Source organism: Salvia hispanica, chromosome 2 (assembly GCF_023119035.1).
Source record: "Salvia hispanica cultivar TCC Black 2014 chromosome 2, UniMelb_Shisp_WGS_1.0, whole genome shotgun sequence".
Lineage (NCBI taxonomy): Eukaryota > Viridiplantae > Streptophyta > Magnoliopsida > Lamiales > Lamiaceae > Salvia > Salvia hispanica.
The window spans coordinates 604,468-619,864 of record NC_062966.1 but is presented as its reverse complement, the minus strand read 5'-3'; the positions used below and the strand labels follow the sequence as shown (position 1 = coordinate 619,864).

Below are 15,397 nucleotides of genomic sequence, written 5' to 3'. Positions count from 1 at the left end.
TTGTAAATTTGTGAATTGTCATTAAAATTTTATAAATTTCGAGCAATTAATCATTTTCTATAATAAAAGTAGAGTACCAATTTAACATGGACCAGATGGGCCGGCCCGCTATTTCACTTTCGGATATTAAACTATACTAGAGCCCATAATAAAGCGCTCAATAGCCCATAATTTCAAATCCTTTTGGGCCTAAAAGATATACTATTAATTTGACCCAAAATTAATGTGTATTAACAAAATTTGATTCTACATATAAAAATCAAATTATTTAAAAAATGGAAATTAAAAACAAAAACTTAACGAGTAGAGTGCTGATGTACAATGAGTGGAAATTGGTAAGTAGCAGTAGTGGCAATACAACTTAATTATATTACGTATTGAACTATAAATTTTAAATCCCGAAATTGATTTAGTAATTGGTCGGATTAAATGGAGCAAGTATTGACCATTTACCCAAATTGGAAATTGTATAACATTTAAATAAAACCCCCATAATTGAATAACAGCTCATCAAATTAGCTAGTAAAATTGATAACCTAATCAAGAAGATAATTGATATACTCCCCTTTATTTTTGTGATCCCTTTTCCAAAATTAATACGTAACACATAATAAAATATTATAGATCAAGAAAAATCTATCAATTCCAATTTCCAATTACACAAGCAAATATTATTTTATAAAATACGAAGCAGTCCACTAAAACTAATTTATTTTATTGCCTGATAAAACAATTTAAGTCAGCTTTCAAATCTAGCAAAAAAGAAAAAATATGTTAAGCACAATTGGCATGTAGCCACGTGTCTGTTAGCCATAGGCCGTCGCTTTCATAATTTTGTGCTAATCAGCAAATAGTGATTATTTAAATTGGGATGAAAATGGCTACGTACAGCTGAGCTTGTTTCAGTCGCTTTCTTCTCAATCAAATTTCTTCTGCCATTATTATAATCATGCAAATCTCTGACCACGACGAATCATTTCGAGAATTAGTTACTTAATTGCATTAATTCACGCCCCAATTATGATTTAATCTTGGTGATTCAACTTCCGATTTCGCATATATTTGAGGATCAAGAAATTAGGGCTGACACTCGCTGACTGAGAAGGGGCAACTGTTTCTCCGAAATCCCGCGTTTTTCAGAGTGAATTGTGTGACAGAGGGGATACAGAGTGATTTTTTTTTTTGGAATCCAGTGATTGCGGCGTGTTTCTCCGGATAAAGGTTCGTTTTTCTTTCATTGCTCTGCTGTTTGATTGGGATTGATATTGGATTCGTTTTAGTTGTTGTGCTTCTTTTGACTGTGGAATATGTGTGGGTGGAGTTGCCAGCTGGAATTCGGGTTAGTTCTTGATCAAGGAAGTTGGGAGGGGGGAAATACGATTGGGGGATTGTGCGTAATTTTGAGTGGATAAGTGTATTGCTGCTGTTTTAGTCTCAATTTGAGTGTTGTATAAGTAGAATCTACTGATAAGATTGGATCAGTTTGTTTCTACTTAATAGGTTATTTGTTGTGTTGAAGTTGAGGAGTCATAATTGATCAGTTCTTGAACAAGGAAGTTGGGAGGGGGAAATACGATTAGGGGATTGTGCTTAATTTTGAGTGGATCAAGTGTATTGCAGCTGTTTTAGTCTCAATTGAGTCTTTTATAAGTAGAATCTGTTGATAAGATTGGATCAGTTTGTTACTACTTAAGTAGGTTATATGTTGTGTTAAAGTTGAGGAGTCATTATTAATCTATTGTGATTCTATGTGTCAGGGATTGTTGGGAATGGATGTTTGAGTTGGAAAGAAATGTGTATATCACAATGAGTTGGAAGGGAGGGTTGTTGAGTCGATGGATGACCCTGATAGGACATTTCCGGATCTGGTAGGCTTGTTTAAATCTTGGATGTCATGGCGGTCGGAGCCTGCACATGTGTCGAGGGATTTCTGGATGCCCGACCAGAGTTGCAGGGTATGCTACGAGTGTGATTCACAGTTTACCTTGTTTAATCGTAGACATCATTGTCGTCTATGTGGTAGGATTTTCTGTGCCAAGTGTACTTCGAATTGGCTTCCTGTTGGACATAGCGAGCCAAAGATTTCATTAGAAGAGCGGGATAAGATTAGGGTCTGCAACTACTGTTTCAAGCAAAGTGCGAAAGATCAATGGGGAAAAGAGTTGAGTGTAGCTGTTGATGATGGGCTCCAAGTGGACCTACCCGATGCCAGCTGTACTTCTCCATCAACAACCAGTTTTCTTAGCACGAGATCTAGTGGCACCTGTGGTAGTAGCACTACATTTGTGTCAGTACCACAGTCTGCTGGACCCACCCCGATGCAATCACAGTCAATGGAAGCAGATTTAGATAGGCAAAATGTTGGAGCATCAAAGATCAATGCCACGGAGGAGCAAAACCTGTCTGATGACCAATTTGATTATTTTCGAAACAGGTTATTTCTGATCCTCCTTTATTAATTTCATAGATAGCATGTTTCTTTGAGAGTGTCTCGAGAGATTTTATAAAACTTGAATAGATTAGAGGCATGATATTTATTTCGGATGAAATAGTTAATTGTGGTTAAAATATTAGTGTAGTGTAGTTATGCTCAATTGTTTTGTTGAGTGCTTATATTTATTCACGTGAGTTTAAGCATTGAAAATCAATATTTGGTTGATAGCATTTCTCATCATTATTTGTTTAACAGGAGTGATGACGAGGATGATGAATTTGGAATATCTCAGTTAGGTCCCATAGCTAGTGACTTCTCCCAGGTTAATGGCTACTATGGTCCTGTTAAATTCGAGGATATCAACAGTGACTACAACTCACGTAGAGTTCATCCTGATGGAGATGCTGTTGATTCAAAAAGTACGACCAGCTCCCCTTTGCGATATAGTCTTAATTCCAGAAACCCTGAAGAATCACAGCAGATTGCTGAAAAAGATGCTGAACACGACATTGGTGATGAATGTGAGGCACCTTCTTCTCTATATGTGGCAGAAGACGTAAATACAGAGCCTGTTGATTTTGAAAACAATGGAGTTTTGTGGCTCCCTCCCGAGCCTGAAGATGAAGATGATGAAAGGGAAGCACTTCTATTTGAGGATGACGGTGATGGGGATGCTGCTGGAGAATGGGGATATTTGAACAATTCAAGCAGCTCTGGGAGTGGGGAGTTTCGTAGTCGGGAGAAATCAATCGAGGAGCATAAGAGAGCCATGAAGAGTGTCGTCGAAGGCCATTTTCGGGCTTTAGTAGCTCAACTTTTGCAAGTAGATAATCTTCTTTCAGAGGATGAAAATGACAAAGAGAGTTGGTTGGAAATAATCATTGCCTTGTCATGGGAGGCTGCCACATTGTTAAAACCAGATATGAGCCAGGGGGGACAAATGGACCCAGGGGGATATGTCAAAGTAAAATGTTTAGCTTCAGGGCTTCGAAGTGAGAGGTAAATACTTTAACCAGCTTGCAAATGGTTAGTAAATTTTTTCTCGAGTGTGATTTTCTTTAAATTCCACTGAGATGATAGTTTTCAAGCAAACAGGGTAATGAAAAAGTTGAAATTGTTTTAAAGTCAAATTCAACAAGGGGATGAAGCTTATGAATACCGAATCATCATAGAACATGGGATTTATGGACCATATTCTTCTTTCCTCTACTGCTTCAGTATTTCTGAAATATGCCCCTTCCTATAATAAACCTATACCTTTAGGTAATATTTAGGTTTCAGTCAATGACTCAATGTAGAGGATTTTGGAGGTTGAAAATAGAACATAATTCTTGTGTTTATATTCTGTTACATTATTCTTGTTACTTGTATTCCTCGGATGGTGACAATTTCACCTTACAGTTTGGTGGTCAGAGGAGTTGTGTGCAAGAAAAATGTGGCTCATCGACGGATGACATCAAGAGTTGAGAAGCCTCGCTTACTGATCCTCGGAGGGGCACTTGAGTACCAGCGGGTTTCTAATGCTCTTTCAAGCTTTGATACACTGTTACAACAGGTAGTATTATTGACTTCACTTTATTTAAACCTAAGCTTATATTTTCCTTGGTCATTGTGTTTAACATTTGATTGCTCAACAGGAAATGGATCATCTGAAGATGGCTGTTGCAAAGATAAGTGTGCACACTCCTAATATTCTTCTGGTTGAGAAATCTGTTTCGCGCTACGCCCAGGAGTACCTTCTCGCGAAAGAAATATCACTTGTTCTAAATATTAAAAGACCGCTTCTGGAGCGTATAGCCCGTTGTACTGGTGCCCAAATCGTTCCTTCAATTGATCACCTATCATCAGAGAAGGTGGGTTATTGTGACATGTTCAATGTAATGAGATTTACGGAAGAGCATGGTAGTGCTGGCCAGGCTGGAAAGAAACTGGTGAAGACTCTGATGTATTTTGAAGGTTGCCCGAAGCCACAAGGATGCACTGTAAGTTTGTGACAGATTTATCATTTTTAAAATTCAGTATTCAAGTTTAGCTGTCTTAGGGCTATTGTGGCTGTTTATTTTCTTCAGATAATACTTCGAGGTGCCAGTGGGGATGAGTTGAAGAAAGTGAAGCATGTCGTACAGTATGGAGTTTTTGCAGCTTATCACTTGGCTCTGGAGACGTCTTTTCTTGCTGATGAAGGTGCCTCTTTGCCAGCACTTCCATTGAACTCTCCTATCACAGTTGCACTACCAGATAAGCAGTCGACAATCGACAGATCCATCTCAACGGTACCTGGTTTTTCAGTTCCATCTGGTGATAAAACTCCCGGACCTCAATCTGTTGGTGATCTACAGAGATCAAATACTTTACCCCCTTCAGATCTAATCAGGGAAACAATTGCATCGATTCAGGAATATTCAGACATGCATAATATTCCTGCTCCTTTAAGCTCTCAATATGGCGAGCCTCCAATATCATCTTGCGTGGATCAGCATTCATCCTCGAATCCATTGTCTTCTGAAGATCAAGCTATTCTAGACTTAGGCCTGTCCATTGAGGCAAAACCTAGCGAGTTAAACGGACTTTCTATTGCAGCGGCAGATATCCACTCCTCTAATCAATTTGGAGATTCAAATGTCAAAATTATAGATTCTAAGAGTAATGGCTCAAATCTAACATCTTTACAAACGGATGCTCTCAAAATTTCTGATGAACAACCTGCTCTGAAAGAAGAATTTCCACCTTCTCCTTCAGACCATCAAAGCATCTTAGTCTCATTGTCATCGAGATGTGTATGGAAGGGGACTGTCTGCGAAAGATCACATTTGTTCCGGATCAAATATTATGGTAGCTTTGACAAGCCATTGGGCCGTTATCTGCGGGATCATTTATTCGATCAGGTATCTCTCTCTCTCTCATCAAACTGAAGACAAAATTTTCAGTCTTACTGACGTGTCTACCATATGCAACAGAGTTTTGTATGCCGTTCATGTGAGATGGCTTCCGAGGCTCATGTCCAGTGCTACACTCATAGACAAGGTACTCTGACAATTTCAGTGAAAAAACTACCTGAAATAATTTTACCCGGTGAACGGGAAGGGAAGATTTGGATGTGGCACCGTTGCTTGAGATGTCCCAGGGCTAATGGATATCCGCCTGCAACTAGGCGTGTTTTGATGTCGGATGCTGCATGGGGGTTGTCATTTGGAAAGTTTTTGGAGCTAAGCTTTTCGAACCATGCTGCTGCGAGTAGAGTGGCCAGTTGTGGCCATTCTTTGCATAGGGACTGTCTTCGGTTTTATGGGTATGATCCATTTCTCGTGTTCCATATATATTTACCACCGCCTCTCGAGCATATTGGATCTATTTTATCGACCAAGTCTACTTTCTTGGCTGATGCAGGTTCGGGCAAATGGTTGCTTGCTTTCGTTATGCGTCGATTGATGTTCATTCGGTGTACCTACCTCCCTCAAAACTTGATTTCAACTACAAAAATCAGGAGTGGATAGAAAAAGAAATGAATGAGGTGAAGCAAATGTCATTCTTTCTTTTTTCATTCCTTCGGGATCTCTTGTCTCTTTAGATATGCCAAATACCCTTTCATTTACTCTTTCTAACTGTCTCACAGGTGGTTGGGCGTGCTGAGCTCCTCTTCTCTGAAGTTCTCAATGCTCTTCGTCTTTTGGCAGAAAGAAAAAGCAGTGCAGGTGCGATGAACGGTGTTGTGAATGTTCATGAATCTAGGTACCTGATTATAGATCTAGAAGGGCTCTTGCAGAAGGAAAAGTCAATGTTTGAGGTTTGGGATCATTTTCAAATCAAGAGTTTCATTTCCAAAGCAATTTTCATGTGATTAATATCTTATGCTTTTTTTGGGCAGGAAATGCTCCGGAAAATCATGAGAAAGGAGGCAAGAATAGGGCAACCTCTCATTGATATTCTCGAGCTCAATCGGCTGCGCAGAGAGCTAGTTTTTCAGTCTTATGTGTGGGACCAGCGCCTGATACACGCAGCCAGTCTAGATTCCAGTAACAAACCAAATAAGGTGGAGGTTTCCACTTTAGAGGCCGTTCAGAAAATTCCCTGTGAAACTGAGAGAGTTCAAGATGTAAATGTACTAGTTCCGACCAGTAAGACTTTAAGCATTTTGGTGTCCGCTGCTGCCGATGCAAAGCTCAAAGAAAATCCCGATCATGGCAAGGTCGGCCTGCTCAACAATCAACTCGAGGTGGTTCCCCAAAGAACTAATTTATCCTCAAATCTGAATCATGGAGATCAGAATCCTCTCGAACTCTCTCTTGAAGTATGGTCTGCTGATAAATCAGATTCTCTGGCTTCGAGCGTCAGCGTGCATAAAGCTCTCGTAGACGGTCAAACTCCTATATCTCTGTCGGAAACTCTTGATGCCGCGTGGACTGGTGAGAGTAATCCTGGTGTAGGAGTCCCGATAAAGTGCAGCGTGCCAGAATTAACTGAAGTCGATACTTCATCTGCTGTCAGAGGATTTGACAAGTTGGACATGGAATATGACAGAGAGGACTTGCCTTCCTTCTTATCTACCAATAATTCTGGTGATGTGGATGACGCTGAGAGCTGGCTGACCACACCATTTTCCATCTACCACAGATCACCAAGCAAGAATTGCTCGGGCTTGGACTTGAAGCTGGATGTGTTGGGTGGATATGATCCAGTATACATCTCCTCGTTTCAGGACCCTGAACTCCAAGGTGGGGCCAGGTTGCTTCTCCCCGTGGGGATTAACGAAACTGTCATCCCAGTTTATGATGATGAGCCAACAAGTCTTATATCGTATGCTCTCGTTTCGCATGATTACTTTGGCCAAATCTCTGATGAGCCTGAAAAATCTAGGGACACTGCGGAATCTTTTTTTTCAATGCAATCCCTTGATGCCGGGTCCTCCTTGCAGTCATTTTCATCTTTGGACGAGGTGATGCTGGAATCGTTCAAAAGTCTTGGATCCGGAGAAGAGAGCATGTTGATGAGTTTCCGCAATTCCTTGAATTCGGACCCGGTCTCATATACAAAAGCTTTGCACGCCAGAGTGTCCTTTACCGATGATGGCCCCCTTGGGAAGGTCAAAAACACGGTCACATGTTACTTTGCAAAACGTTTCGATGCACTGAGGAGGATATGTTGCCCATCGGAGATGGATTTCGTTAGATCCCTTAGCCGTTGCAAGAAGTGGGGCGCCCAAGGTGGGAAGAGCAACGTCTTCTTTGCAAAAACTTTGGATGACCGGTTCATAATCAAGCAAGTGACGAAGACTGAGCTGGAGTCGTTCATCAAGTTCGCCCCGGGCTATTTCAAGTACATCTCTGAGTCTATCGGAACAGGAAGCCCAACCTGCCTGGCAAAGATCCTCGGTATCTATCAGGTATATCTCCATCCAAACAACTGAATCTTTATTAATGAATGAAGTATGATATTTTGTGGTAAATTTAACACAAGGTTTGAATTCTATGGTGTTTCCTTTGAAAAGGTATCGTCAAAACATCTGAAAGGAGGGAAGGATACCAAAATGGACGTGTTGGTGATGGAGAATCTACTATTCGGAAGAAACGTGACACGTCTCTACGATCTCAAAGGTTCATCCAGATCGCGATACAATCCTGATTCTTCCGGAAGTAATAAGGTGTTGTTGGACCAGAACTTGATCGAAGCAATGCCCACATCTCCCATATTTGTCGGAAACAAAGCCAAACGAGTACTAGAAAGAGCAGTGTGGAACGACACTGCTTTTCTCGCTGTAAGTTTCTCATCTTCTCTCCTTATCATTAACGAAGTCACACCACCGTTACTTACATTTTCATTTCCTCCCATCTCCGGCTGCAGTCCATAGACGTGATGGACTACTCACTACTAGTCGGGGTTGACGAACAGAAGCACGAGCTTGTCCTTGGGATCATTGACTTCATGAGACAGTACACGTGGGACAAGCACCTCGAGACATGGGTGAAGGCGTCGGGCATTCTTGGCGGGCCCAAGAACGCCTCACCAACCGTGATCTCTCCGAAGCAGTACAAGAGGAGATTCAGGAAGGCCATGACGACATACTTTTTGATGGTCCCGGATCAATGGTCGCCTCCTATGATCATTCGTAGCCAGTCGCAGACGGAGATGGCTGAAGAGAACTCACAGTCACAGAATACTGTACATGATTGTACGCCCTCTGCTGAGTGAAGAAACCTCATTTGCTTGTATATTTTGGAGCTCACTTCATTCTTTCTTTGTACATCTATTTTTCTCCATTTCTAAATTCTTTTGTAAGCAATGGCCATTTGAAACTTGTTTAGAGGTAGAATTCATATTTTTTAGGGAAAAAAAAAGCAAGTCCCATTGTACACATTCTTTTTTGTGTGTTGCTCTGTTTTCAGCCATGAAGTTGTAAATCTGTTTTTAGCGACCAATATCCCTATAATTAACGCATCGAACCTGAGCCTCGGGGTTTAAATTGTGAACTCAATGCTAAACAAGTCATTTTTATATTGAGCTCGAGCTACTAACAAGTTAACAGAAACCTTCATTTACATGTACATTCGAATTCCGAAAATGAAAAATCAAGAAAGAAATACATGATTTCATAGATTTCTGGATTTCATCCACATTATATTCTGTTTCTGAAGATTAATAATTCTTGTTATCAATATACAAAACATCTTCTAATTCCTCAAAAACTAGAGTATTTCTATGATGTCAAAATATAGTCAGCTCTTTCTCATCAGATTCATGAAGCCAGCATCTCTGAAGCAAGTCTACTATCTCAGCCTCTCCACTGTCACATGATGAAACAATCGAGTCAAATACAAGTCGGGTTACTAAAAAAATATCGACAGATTGAATAATTTTCGAGTCTTGCGTTGTGACAAATTAACACTATTATGTTACCTTGAATCACAAGAAGTTCGATGAGAAAAACGAGGGCCTTCATCGTATCCTTCACAAATCATCTCTCCATTTGCATCTTTGTAGCAAACTACACCATTTAATTTATCTTCAAACACCTGTGATCAATCATGTGAAAAAGAAAGAGATTAACAAATATTAAGTTATAAAATTAACTTAAACTATATAACAAAATTCATATAAATTATGGAAAATGATCTTACCTTGATCTTGTTGTGATCATATGATCTGATCTGGATGCCAGCTGGCACGGGACCAGCGGCACACATCATGACCAAACTACCCCTCGAAACCCGTTTGATCGGATCGCGGGAAAATACGAGAATAGAAGACGAAACACCGGTCGATAAACTTACGGCTATAGCCATGAAATCATATAGGTTTTGGGAAGATGAGAAAGAAGAAGAAGAAATGTGGTTGGTCTTTTTCTTTGTAAGTTTGTGGGGACTTAGTGGAGAGAATGATGAAGCAAACATTATATTGTATATATAAAGAAAAAACAAATGGTTGATTTGAGGTTGGGATGCTTGGCTTTTAGGTTTAATACAAAGTTATAATTAAATAATATGGGAATAGGAGTGAGACAAGGGTGTTAGGTATTATTGGTGCCTAATCAATTTTGCATTTATCTCATGTAAATAAATTATTACAATGGTTGGAGGGCCCATTTGGCTTATCTTCTACTTAATGATGGTGGAGATGAAATATGAGTCATCTTGATAGGTTGAAAGTGGCGTTGATTACATAAGCCAAAATTAGATACTCATAATTGTTACTACTAACATGCACTCATGTGATCTTAATTTTGACTTTTGAGGATGATTGGGAGTCGTAAATAAGCTTACTCAAGCACCCATTTACATTAGGTCGATAATTGTTTGAAAATATCACCCTAAATTAATTGAAATTCAGCTATTTCGGTTCGATTTTTTTTTTTTCCCATATTCGATTGAATAACTAAATTATCATCAATGTCGACATCAACCAATATAACAAATTGTTATAATAGTTCAACTTGATGAGACGTGTGGGTTCGTGTATGTGAGAGAGAAATATCTTGTTGCAAAAAACTATTTGTTAAGCATATGCCCAACTTAGTTAATAATTAATATATTTTGATGAATAAATTCTTTTCTATATATAGGCACATGAACGAGATTTAAAACGAAATAAGTAGTAGCCAATAAGAGAGTGGATGGAATACTCAATCAAGTCCACATGATTGAACACAAATCGCATTATTATTAAATATTACTAGTACTAGTATTCTTTGTTGCATTATTGGCGCCACAGTTCATTGTATATACTACTATGGAGTATAATTGTTTATTACTACTTGATACTATTATAAGAAAATTTACATATTTTATGTAATAATAATAATTCCGTCACGCAAGAAGAAGAACAAAAGCATTTATACACATACAATTATGTGGAAAATTTTGTTAATTGGATTAGATTACAAGATTGATTCCACATGTGTAATTTAGCTGATATGGTACTTGATATCTTTAATAAGTTGGAAATGAATAAAAAAGTACTCCATCCATTCTTCACTAGGTGAGATAATTATTTTTTAGTATGAATTTTATTAGTTAAATGAAAAAAATAAATAATGGATAAAAAGTAAAGAGTAAAATATAAAAAAATGTTTTTAAAAAAATAACTCACTTAGTTAGTATATAACGTAAAACAATACTACTATGACTAAGGAAGGGGTCATACAATTGTGTGGTCTTAATTAAACCCCAATTTATAAATAAAATTATTTATAGTATTAACAACATATCATTATGTGGGGAGATCTCATCACTAACCACCAAGTGTTGATTTGATAGATGCAGTAAAAATATTCATAGGAAATGTCTCTCTCATTAGAGTAGTAATAAAATATCAAACGTTATATGCAATTCATTTGACTTCTTCAGATATACTGTTTCTTTCTTCAAATTATTTTCAATTTTCTTATGTGGTAAACTCTAATGATTTCATATGTGGAATATAAGTATTAGATTCTATTAGTCTCATTTTCAAACAAGTAACCTCACACTCGCAAGAAGTGATTGTGATGACTACAACAAGATGATTAACCATTAAGTAATTGACACCTTTACCTATAGGCCAGTGATAATTTTTTTAAAATAATATAATCCAACGTAGTTACATCAATAATTTGACTTCTTGGGGTGAAAAAATATCAAACTATAATACCTTTATACACGAGTAGGAGTCTCATTTTTTCTATTTTGATCCATCCACATATAAGAGTTTCATTTCATTTTTACTATAATTTTTTCAAACTATAATACCTTTCTACACGAGTAGGAGTCTCATTTTTCTATTTTGACTAATCCACAGATAAGAGTTTCATTTCATTTTCACTATAAATGATAATAGAGTGTTACATTCAATACAATCAAACAACATCATATGAACTAATTCTATCTGATTTATCAAATTGAACACCAGCTAAAGATACAACATGGGTGATTGAGTGAAAAATATTATTGGGCTATTCATGAGAGTTATCTCAATATAGGTACACTCATACTCATTAGAAAATAAATTTTTATTTATAAACGCTAAAATTAATTATCATCCGTAAATAAATTAAAACATCGATACTAAATTGTAAGCTAAATTTTTTATTTATATTGGACCTAAGTTGAAACCTTTAATTGGGCCAATGACCCATATTGCATCAAAATGGGTTGAATGAATCGAATCAAATATACCCGATCCGATCAAGCCCAAACCCGCTAACTTTCTGGTGACCCGAATGTCAACCCATTTTGAGTTTCGGATCTTCCCTATTTTCTTGCCAAACACGAAGGAGAAAAGCTCAGTTGCAGAAATATAAAAGTGAAGTTCACTCCGAATTTATTCAAAATCTCGCTTTCTTCATTGGTGGGTTGAGATTTGCCGGATTCAGATCCGTTTCAAGTTTTCTTCTGCTCAAATCGCGAGGATTAGTTTGTATGAACGCAATTCTGTTTGATTCATCGTAATTGAGGTGTTTATTTGATCTGTGCGCAGGAACTTTTGAGGCTTTGGGTTTACGTAATCGAAAATGTTTCTGACGAGGTAATGATGATATGTTTAGGGTTTCTCTGAGGTTTTTGAGCTAATTTATTTTGACAGTGGTGTGATTTGTGTTTTTCTCGAAATTTTAGGACTGAGTATGATAGGGGAGTGAATACTTTCTCCCCTGAAGGCCGGTTGTTTCAGGTTGAATATGCCATTGAGGCGATTAAGGTATTATTATGCTCATTTCAGTCCGCCAATTGAGTTTTTGTTAATGATTGTGTGTGTTAGATTTGTAGCTTTTGAATTATAAGGTAGTTTTTGTGCTTTCTTTGAGTGTTTTCGTTAATGTGTGTGTGTGCGTGTGTGTTTGGTTTGTAATTTCTGAATAAAAAGGTAGTTTCTGTGCTTTTGTTTAGTTGGGTTCAACTGCAATTGGTGTAAAGACTAAGGAGGGAGTTGTTCTTGCTGTTGAGAAGCGCATTACGTCACCGCTGTTGGTATGTTTATCATCCTGTAAATTAAGCTTGGCTTTAAGCTAGTTTGAGCTTCTATTTTATTACTGTGAAAACAAGTGCACATTTCAACTATTGGCTATTAACTCCTTGAATGCATGAGTGTGTGAAGGAGATGTGATATTTTTTGTTCAAAAAAGATGTAAGCTGGCTGTACTTGCGATGGTTACCAATGATTCAAGTATTTGTTCTAGTTAAAATGTGAGTTGGATATGTTATGCGTTGTAGCTTTGAGGTCAAGAATGGTACAGTGCAAGATAGTGAAATATCGAAGGATACTGCCCAATGCCCCTCCACTTCATTGTAATTTTAGGTGCAAAATGGTGAAATTGTAAACATGATTTACACTTTCTGAAAGCCAAGTTGCATTTTATTGTCATTTTAGGCTTTCTACGATGTTCAGTGATCTATACTGGAGTACTATTTATTTGAATATATGTTACATTTTACTGCACACAGGAGCCGAGCAGTGTGGAGAAGATAATGGAAATCGATGAACATATAGGGTGTGCCATGAGTGGTTTGATTGCTGATGCCCGCACACTCGTTGAGCACGCGCGAGTTGAAACTCAGGTACCCTTTAGTTCACATTCCTTGTCAGTTCTTAAGACCTGTCAATATTCGGTTTCACAGATGTTAATGTGAATCTGTTGCATCCTCCAGAATCACAGGTTCTCTTATGGTGAGCCAATGACTGTTGAATCTACTACTCAAGCCCTCTGTGATCTTGCACTGAGATTTGGGGAAGGGGATGAAGAATCCATGGTTAGCATCTTTCAAGTTTCATACATATATCTTGATTTTTTTCAAAGAATTGTTGCTATCAGTAAATCCCGGAATCCCCGAGTTTGTGAAATGTGGTATTCAAAATTCATTGCTTCTCACATTAATCTTCTTGAAGATGCCAAAATCTTAGAGTTGAATGTTAAAGTACTTTCTATACTACTATCAACGAGGCATTTTATACCATAGGATCTTATAGAGCTTTTTCGTTCAAGTTTCTATCTTGTAGTCTCAAATTGAATACCAGAGACTCTCAATGCCTTTGGAAAGTGTAGATGCATATAGTTTTATGCGTCATGAAAGTTCAATGTTTAAGTTGCTTTGATGCGAGGAAGATTCCCAAATCATTATTGTTCACAATCCAGCCAGTCTTTAATTCTAACCTAATTAAGTTACAAACCATATGCTTGTGCTTTTCTAATTTTCGATCTTTGTTTTGTGCAGTCAAGACCTTTTGGTGTATCTCTTCTCATTGCTGGTCATGATGAGAATGGCCCCTGCTTGTAAGTAGTTTTAGTTTAATTTAGTAATAGCTCTCTTCGAATAATTGGATACAAGTCACCCGACATGAAGTCTTCTGCATGGTTGAGTTTCTGTGTTACTGACATAGTGACGTAATGCATGTGATATATGTGAAATTATAGAGCTTTCTAAAACATGAAACATTTGGTTAGCTCATTTTTAATGCTAATCTCAACTAAATTTTCGAATAGGACCAGCTTCTATGTGGTATATTACGACCTTTTCTGAATGCTGAAGCTGCTTGTATAGTTACCACTCCATAGTCCATACTTCGCTATTTGTGGATAACTTTAGCTGTAAATCAAAGTGTAATAATTACCTTACCTATTATTCCTTTCGGCAGCTCTCCTTGCTACCTACTTGTTCATTAGAACATACACTAATTGTGTTATGCACAGGTACTACACTGACCCATCTGGCACTTTCTGGCAATGCAATGCAAAAGCCATCGGGTCAGGTTCCGAAGGTGCTGACAGCTCTCTGCAGGAGCAGTATAACAAGGTATCTGTTCGTTTGGTTATTCAAGTGCGCGACACTAGATCTTCAGTTACCTGATTCATTCGTCATGCTTGCAGGAACTGACCCTCAAAGAAGCCGAAACCATTGCACTCTCCATTCTGAAGCAAGTTATGGAGGAGAAGGTAATTACCATGGACATCACTTTTTTCGTCAGTCTCATCTTATAAGCTTCCCCCTCAATGTAGTGTTTATTAACTGCCATGACGTTTCTTCGTCTCAGGTGACGGCCAACAATGTCGATATTGCTAAGGTGTCACCGAAATACCATCTCTACTCCCCTTCCGAAGTTGAAGAAGTTATCAGTCGCCTGTAAGGGAAAGAGGGATTGGTCTGTTTCTGTTGGCTTTTCTCTTGCTGCAATGTTTGAACTCATTTTGTAGTGCTACTCTATATGTTAGCTTAAACCTTAATTTTCCTCTTTTTTTCACTACAACATTTTTCTGACTTTTTATGTTTGGGCTTACGTTATAAAGTAACCTTACATTTCTAAATTTAAAACCTTTTTTTGCATTTCATTATTTACTTATGTTTCGTGTTAAGTACTTATATGCTGGAGCTATGTCTAACGCTAACAAGTAATCTCCTTTGTTGCAATGTATATTTTGATTTTTAGTTTTGGACACATAAGAAATGAATGTCCACTTAATTAAGTGGAGAGATAATAAGCATGATAGAAAAAATAGGAGAAAAA

At 37.9% G+C, this 15,397-nt stretch overlaps 3 protein-coding genes across 5 annotated transcripts; 2 read left to right on the top strand and 1 right to left on the bottom strand.

The window, feature by feature from the left end:
* Positions 1–906: 906 nt before the first annotated feature.
* Positions 907–8,788, top strand: LOC125205270 (1-phosphatidylinositol-3-phosphate 5-kinase FAB1B-like). Of its 2 annotated transcripts, none has more exons than XM_048104105.1 (12): positions 907–1,221; positions 1,758–2,434; positions 2,690–3,433; positions 3,836–3,989; positions 4,072–4,416; positions 4,504–5,319; positions 5,392–5,723; positions 5,822–5,945; positions 6,048–6,218; positions 6,300–7,814; positions 7,920–8,186; positions 8,273–8,788. In XM_048104105.1, exons 2-12 carry the CDS (start codon positions 1,836–1,838, stop codon positions 8,618–8,620), a joined length of 5,415 nt encoding a protein of 1,804 aa, XP_047960062.1. In that variant the 5' UTR covers positions 907–1,221; positions 1,758–1,835; the 3' UTR covers positions 8,621–8,788. The 2 variants fall into 2 exon arrangements, with proteins under 2 accessions (XP_047960062.1, XP_047960063.1); XM_048104106.1 differs by lacking the exon at positions 907–1,221 and having other exon boundaries at positions 1,773–1,955; positions 2,024–2,434.
* Positions 8,789–8,990: 202 nt separating this feature from the next.
* Positions 8,991–9,842, bottom strand: LOC125205274. Its single transcript, XM_048104110.1, has 3 exons — positions 9,547–9,842; positions 9,326–9,441; positions 8,991–9,212 (listed from the first exon to the last, which is right to left on the bottom strand). Exons 1-3 carry the CDS (start codon positions 9,817–9,819, stop codon positions 9,134–9,136), a joined length of 468 nt encoding a protein of 155 aa, XP_047960067.1. The 5' UTR covers positions 9,820–9,842; the 3' UTR covers positions 8,991–9,133.
* Positions 9,843–12,159: 2,317 nt separating this feature from the next.
* On the top strand, positions 12,160–15,204 carry LOC125205273 (proteasome subunit alpha type-5). Of its 2 annotated transcripts, XM_048104109.1 has the most exons (10): positions 12,160–12,250; positions 12,380–12,427; positions 12,517–12,598; positions 12,787–12,867; positions 13,342–13,455; positions 13,546–13,647; positions 14,110–14,168; positions 14,586–14,688; positions 14,763–14,828; positions 14,927–15,204. In XM_048104109.1, exons 2-10 carry the CDS (start codon positions 12,414–12,416, stop codon positions 15,017–15,019), a joined length of 714 nt encoding a protein of 237 aa, XP_047960066.1. In that variant the 5' UTR covers positions 12,160–12,250; positions 12,380–12,413; the 3' UTR covers positions 15,020–15,204. The 2 variants fall into 2 exon arrangements, with proteins under 2 accessions (XP_047960066.1, XP_047960065.1); XM_048104108.1 differs by having other exon boundaries at positions 12,204–12,427.
* The last annotated feature ends 193 nt before the right edge of the window (positions 15,205–15,397 follow it).

What these genes read in the sequence shown, in the direction of transcription:
- LOC125205270 (XM_048104105.1), top strand. Translation starts at nt 1,836, where the DNA reads ATGGATGACCCTGATAGGACATTTCCGGATCTGGTAGGCTTGTTTAAA. An exon ending in TTGATACACTGTTACAACAG is followed by an intron (nt 3,990 to 4,071) that starts GTAGTATTATTG and finishes ATTGCTCAACAG; the next exon opens with GAAATGGATCATCTGAAGAT. An exon ending in ACGACACTGCTTTTCTCGCT is followed by an intron (nt 8,187 to 8,272) that starts GTAAGTTTCTCA and finishes CTCCGGCTGCAG; the next exon opens with TCCATAGACGTGATGGACTA.
- LOC125205274 (XM_048104110.1), bottom strand. Translation starts at nt 9,819, where the DNA reads ATGTTTGCTTCATCATTCTCTCCACTAAGTCCCCACAAACTTACAAAG. An exon ending in ATGATCACAACAAGATCAAG is followed by an intron (nt 9,442 to 9,546) that starts GTAAGATCATTT and finishes GATTGATCACAG; the next exon opens with GTGTTTGAAGATAAATTAAA. An exon ending in CGAACTTCTTGTGATTCAAG is followed by an intron (nt 9,213 to 9,325) that starts GTAACATAATAG and finishes ATCATGTGACAG; the next exon opens with TGGAGAGGCTGAGATAGTAG.
- LOC125205273 (XM_048104109.1), top strand. An exon ending in ATGCCATTGAGGCGATTAAG is followed by an intron (nt 12,599 to 12,786) that starts GTATTATTATGC and finishes GCTTTTGTTTAG; the next exon opens with TTGGGTTCAACTGCAATTGG. An exon ending in GCATTACGTCACCGCTGTTG is followed by an intron (nt 12,868 to 13,341) that starts GTATGTTTATCA and finishes TACTGCACACAG; the next exon opens with GAGCCGAGCAGTGTGGAGAA.